General features: G+C 38.9%; 1 protein-coding gene across 2 annotated transcripts in view; it reads left to right on the top strand.

Moving 5' to 3' along the window:
• The first annotated feature begins 335 nt into the window (after nt 1-335).
• Nucleotides 336-5,610, top strand: part of ydjc (YdjC chitooligosaccharide deacetylase homolog) — a 54,719-nt gene continuing 49,444 nt past the window's right edge. The window contains exons 1-2 of one of the 2 annotated variants that reach the window (XM_007542484.2): nt 336-731; nt 1,218-1,394. In XM_007542484.2, coding sequence (XP_007542546.1) covers nt 1,231-1,394 — 164 coding nt within the window. In that variant the 5' untranslated portion in view covers nt 336-731; nt 1,218-1,230. Of the gene's footprint in view, nt 732-978; nt 1,111-1,217; nt 1,395-5,610 lie in introns of those variants that run through there. The other variant, XM_016666306.1, reaches the window with a different exon arrangement.

The following is a 5,610-nucleotide window of genomic DNA, read 5'->3' as shown; positions in this document are numbered from 1 at the left end:
CTGTTACCTCTGTGTGAACTCAGTTTCTTTTGCACACAGCATTTTCTGAATCTGGGCATGAGAGGATATAATGAGTCAAAAGTTTTTAAAAGGGTTAATAAGCTTTCAAATGTTCTTCTCTTAATAGTTTGTGTGTGCGTGTATGTGCGTGTGTGTTAACACTTTTTGACTTCCTCTGAAAAGTATAATGCAAATTTTTCCAACTGAGATGACAGCATTGGTTTTGAAAGATTAATTTATTTGAATAATACTTGCCTTTATATTCTATGTGAACATGCCAGTTCATATTTATAATTAAATACTTTGAGTCATGAAAGATGTTTAAAATTCAAAACAAAGTCAACCTGCCGACAGGAATATGAACATATTTCTTCAATAGACTAACATGCTCAAAGAAGTAGGATAACCTGTTTAAAGATGGCAGTTATATTAACACGTCGGTTTAAAAAAAAGGCGGTAGTCAAGGGAAAAAGTTGTTTCAGTTTATTGATTTATTGTTCACGTAACAAATCCGTGTATGACTTTCAACTGGAAAGATTTTAAATACTTAATTCTGTCCTAGTTTGTTCAGGAGAATGCCTCCTTATTTCAGCAGGTGGCAGTGTTTTCCTGTATATACCATACTCTAGCTTCGACGAAAGCTAGTAGGAAGTAAGCTTGTATTTTTTACATCTTACCAGAGTAGCATTCACAGGCTGGTGGCAACATAGTACCGGTTTTGGATTTAATTGGTAAGTTGGATTTTTTCCCACTACACCCAATTCTCGTATCAGCGTATTTTATTTTCGTAAAGAAAATATCTCGCTTCCTGCGGTGCCGTTTTAAAAGATTTTCCTTGTTTCCGTTTCGAAAGGATTTTACGTCAGTTGTATTACAAACTAACAAGTCGTGTCAACAAATGTAAATGGTTTTCCAATTATTCTTCCGGGACGAGTATTGTGTAGACGTTTCAGTTGCGTTTTTATGCTTTTGTATGTCATAGAAAGAACTATAGCACAAAACTTGTGAACAGAAATAAGAAGACATATGACAGACGAGTCAAAAGTAATCATACCATTGATTTCATAAATAGTAATATATTTACAATAAAACAACATTAAAGACAAGCAGGTAAGATCGAGACGTATAGCTAAACCAGTAGGAAGTACCAACCAAATCTACTGCATAATGGTCACCTGAATGTTACATTTAGTCTCCGTTCTGTGTATCCACCTCAGAAACTTCCAAGAAATGCCTCTGCCAAGATTGTTGATGGTGGTCACAGGAGACGATTTTGGCTACTGCCCGAGAAGGAACCAGGGGATTGTGGATTGCTTTTTGGCCGGAGGCATTTCCAATGTATCCCTACTTGTTAATGCCTCGGCTGCCAAAGAGGCAGCTGACCTGGCTGGCAGGTAGTGTTATTCCACTATATTTTTTAAGGTTCTAACACAAGCATAGTTGGGCAAGAATTTAAAAATACAATTGATTGGGAATTTAGGTTTTCTCCTACCCCCAATTTTGCTCATTTAAATAAAAAAAAAAAATATTTAACATGAAATTAATTTAATATTTAGCTAACATTACTTATATTTTAATTAATTAATGCTCTTAATTCTCACTAAATGCACAATGAACTTTGAAGTGGTTTTATGTCGGAGTCTGTGTTGGCCAGTTCATGTGTGAAGATGATATCTCACAAACTCCTCGAATCATTCAATAGTAAATATGAGCTAGAGGAATCCTGGCTTTGGCATCTTAAAATATTCCTTAGCAATCAGGAAAAAAAAAAAAATCCCCAACTTCCCATAAATTAGTATGACTACAATTCTAATGATGTTGGGATGTTGTGTAAAAAGAAAAACAGACTCAAAAACTTATTCTTCCCAAAAGCAATTAACACCCTCAACACTCACATGCACTATTTATGAGGTGGTTTTATGTGTGTATGAATGAATATATCAATTTAACTGATTTAATATTGTAAATAACGTCATTATATTTATGTTTGTTTGCACTGTTGGAACTGACTTTAATCTCATTGTGCCAACAATAAATTCTACTTCTAAAACATAAATAAAAGCAGAATCATTTTCAACCCATACTTAGTTGAATTCACTGGAAAGATAATATATTTAATTTTCAAATGGATAAATTTTGTGTTTTTTTTTGTTTTTTTTTGTAAATATTCACTTTTTTGGATTTTGTTATCTGTAACACATTCTAAAAAAGTTGGGACAGGGCCATGCTTACCATTTTGTTACATTACCTTTCCTTTTAACAACACTGTTTGCTTCAAGTCCAAGCTTAATTGTTGGAGCTTTGTATGTGGATTTTGTTCCCATCTTTGGTCAATGTGCAACTTTTGTTGCTTAGCAATTTAGGGCCACTGTTATATTTTGTGCTTCATAACACATTTTCAATAGGAGACAGGTCTGGTCTGCAGGCAAGCCAGTCTAGTACCTGTACTCTTTTATGATCAAGCCATGCTGTTGTAATTTAATACATATGGAATGTGGTTTGGCATTGTCTTGCTGGAATAACCAAGGATCCTTAAAAAGGATGGCAGCTTATGTAGCTCCAAAACCTGTGTGGTCCTGTATAGTATGCGTGGCTCAGTGGGATTGTGCGTTAGTGGAGTGGTGGTTCAGCCTGTAGAGGAGCCATCACACCTGAACGTCACGCAGCATGCTGTTTTTTCTTTTCTTCTTTTTCTTTCCAGCACCACAGAGTTGTTGCATGCGGCCCCGCCAAGATCAGGACAGCCCATTCCTTAAAATTGCCAATCTAATCCGTGTGGTGCTTATTAAAAATTCAGCAGTAGGAAAATGGAAAACCTTGGTCTCTACTAGCGCCTCATAATTGGAGCCTGCTATGCAATGCATGGCAGGAACCTACTGTTCTACACCCAACAAGCTATCTCTTTACTATTTATTTTTCTTCCATCACCGTTAATGCGACCCAAACCGCTGCGTGCACCCCCACAAAAATGGTATCAAAACGTTCAGCTTGATCCCAAGAAGGGAGCTATTACTTTTAGTGGGATTCTGAGTTAAAATGTCGACATAAATTGAGAAAAATTAGAACAATCGAGGCTGAGTGTCTCACAGAATCAGTAATCTTTCTCTCTGAAACACACACAAAGCACAGTGGAGGTCTGACTCCAAAACTCTTTTTAACTCCCCCCTCACAGGCACAAATATCACCCTATTGGTCTAAAAGTCGGTCATGACATAGATACACATGCCTGCTCCCGTAAAATGTTTTCAAAATGTTGCTAGAGCTTATGGTTTTTTGTCAGGGTCCTTGAGACCGACGCTGGGTGTCTCACAAGTATAGAAACTCTGTCTCCAGCATACTGTCTGACAGAGAGAGCCAGCCCAGGTGCAGATCGCTAATTACCATAGCAACGGGCCCAGACAGAGGCAGTGAGTAGTCCACAAACAGGCGCAGAGACAGGTCTCACAATGCATTGTGGGAAGAATACATTTTTCCTGTGACCATTCATATTTTGCTTACATAAAATTATTATTTCTCTGAATTTTTGAGTGTGAATTAAAATCCTTAGTATGAAGATTGAACATTTTTAGAAATAAACAATTACCCACTGTCTTCATGTTTTTATTTTGGACGGTGAGTGAGAACCACATGTGCGAAGCTTATAGTCGTCAGTCTCACACTGAACTTTGCTTTGCACAGTGTTCTGCCATTGTAGTGTTTTGGTGAACCTGGTCAGTAGTAGTACCATGGTAATGGACCTGGTGGTGATCCATGTCAGACCTGCATGGATGTTTAAGCTAGGTTCAAAGCAATGGACATACTTCTACATGCCTCCATTTAAATTTCTTCATGAATTTTGTAGTTTTGTAATTTTGTAGTTTTTTGTAGTTTTCTTTATTCCTCTGCATCAAACAGACAGATGTGCAGACCAACTGATTTAACTCGTCATGCAGGGCTGGTCCAATGTGGTATAGGGCAGGGGGGGAAATTAAAACTTTCGTGTGGACAATTTTATACTCATGAATTATTTGCCACACTTTTATAAATGTGTTCGTACGCCAAGTTTTGGTGTTGCGCACACTTTTATACATGCGATCCCAAAAGTTTTAGTCTTACTTGATGTGTGTGTACACACACACACACACACACACACACACACACACACAGTACAGACCAAAAGTTTGGACACACCTTATTCAATGAGTTTCCTTTATTTTCATGACTATTGACATTGTAGATTCACACTGAAGGCATCCAAATTATGAATTAACACATGTGGAAATATGTACTAAACAAAAAAGTGTAAAACAACTGAAAATACGCCTTATATTCTAGTTTCTTCAAAGTAGCAACCTTTTGCTTGTGATTACTGTTTTGCACACACTCTGCATTCTCTTGATGAGTTTCAATAAGTAGTCACCTGAAATGGTTTTCACTTCACAGGTGTGGCCTGTCAGGTTAATAAGTGGGATTTCTTGCCTTATAAATGGGGTTGGGACCATCAGTTGTGTTGTGCAAAAGTCAGATGGACACACAGCTGATAGTCCTACTGAATAGAGTGTCAGAATTTGTATTATGGCAAGACAAAAGCAGCTAAGTCAGAGGTTCCCAAACTGTGGGGCATGCCCCCTAGGGGGGGCGCCGTGCCATTGCAGGGGGGGCGCGGGAAGCCGTCTGGATGAAAAAAACAAACGATAAAACATGAACGCTGTATGCGCTGGGTTTTTACCTTTAAATGGCCAACTCTCTGTTATTCCTCTGTCAATCTGATACAGTAGGGGCTTCCCCACTTCCCATATATGTGTCCTCTGTCACTTTTATCAGCAGTTAAAACTGTTTAATCCGTTAACATGTCGTAACTTGTTTTTCCGAGCCGCCTTTAAACGCAACATGAGCGATACGACGGTCGGGCTGGGTTTACACCTGTGCAGCAGTGAAAGAGACCTGCTGCTGCTGTACAGAGCTATGCAGGTGTGTGTTAGAATCATGGCAGAAAACCAGCAAAACACAAATAACTTTTCACAGTTTTTCCCCCAAACTAACAGACTGTTGAATAAAGCTGTTGGATGCAGGTAAAGTTAGCTAAAAGATGACTAGCTAATATCAATACAGCATATCAATATCGATACAGCATATCAATACGCTTGTTAACAAGTAGCTTAGGCTACTGGTGTTGTTGTCTATGTTCAGCTACGATTCATTTTGCCCCCCAAAAAGTTGATTACCTCACTTGCTCATCTGGAGTTGGAGCAGAGTATAACAGGGAGTCTCTAAGAATCCACCCCACCCCCCGCCCCCTTCGCTCACACATATCGTTCAACCAGACAAAATAGCTGTCTGGTTGAACGATGTGTGTGAGCTTACAAATGGGGAGGGGGGGCAGAAATAGTTTGGAAACCACTGGGAGGGCTCAGTGGTTACTGAGCCAAGTAAAGAAAAACAAGTGGCCATCATTACTTTAAGAAATGAAGGTCAGTCCGAAAAATTGGGAAAACTTTGAAAGTGTCCCCAAGTGCAGTCACAAAAACCATCAAGCGCTACAAAGAAACTGGCTCACCTGAGTACCGCCCCAGGAAAGGAAGACAAAGAGTCACCTCTGCTGCGGAGGATACGTTCATCCGAGTCACCAGC

The sequence above is a fragment of the Poecilia formosa genome, unplaced genomic scaffold (genome assembly GCF_000485575.1).
Source record: "Poecilia formosa unplaced genomic scaffold, Poecilia_formosa-5.1.2 Scaffold699, whole genome shotgun sequence".
Lineage (NCBI taxonomy): Eukaryota > Metazoa > Chordata > Actinopteri > Cyprinodontiformes > Poeciliidae > Poecilia > Poecilia formosa.
Note: the sequence above shows the minus strand (reverse complement) of the source record. Positions and strands in the feature narration are given on the sequence as shown.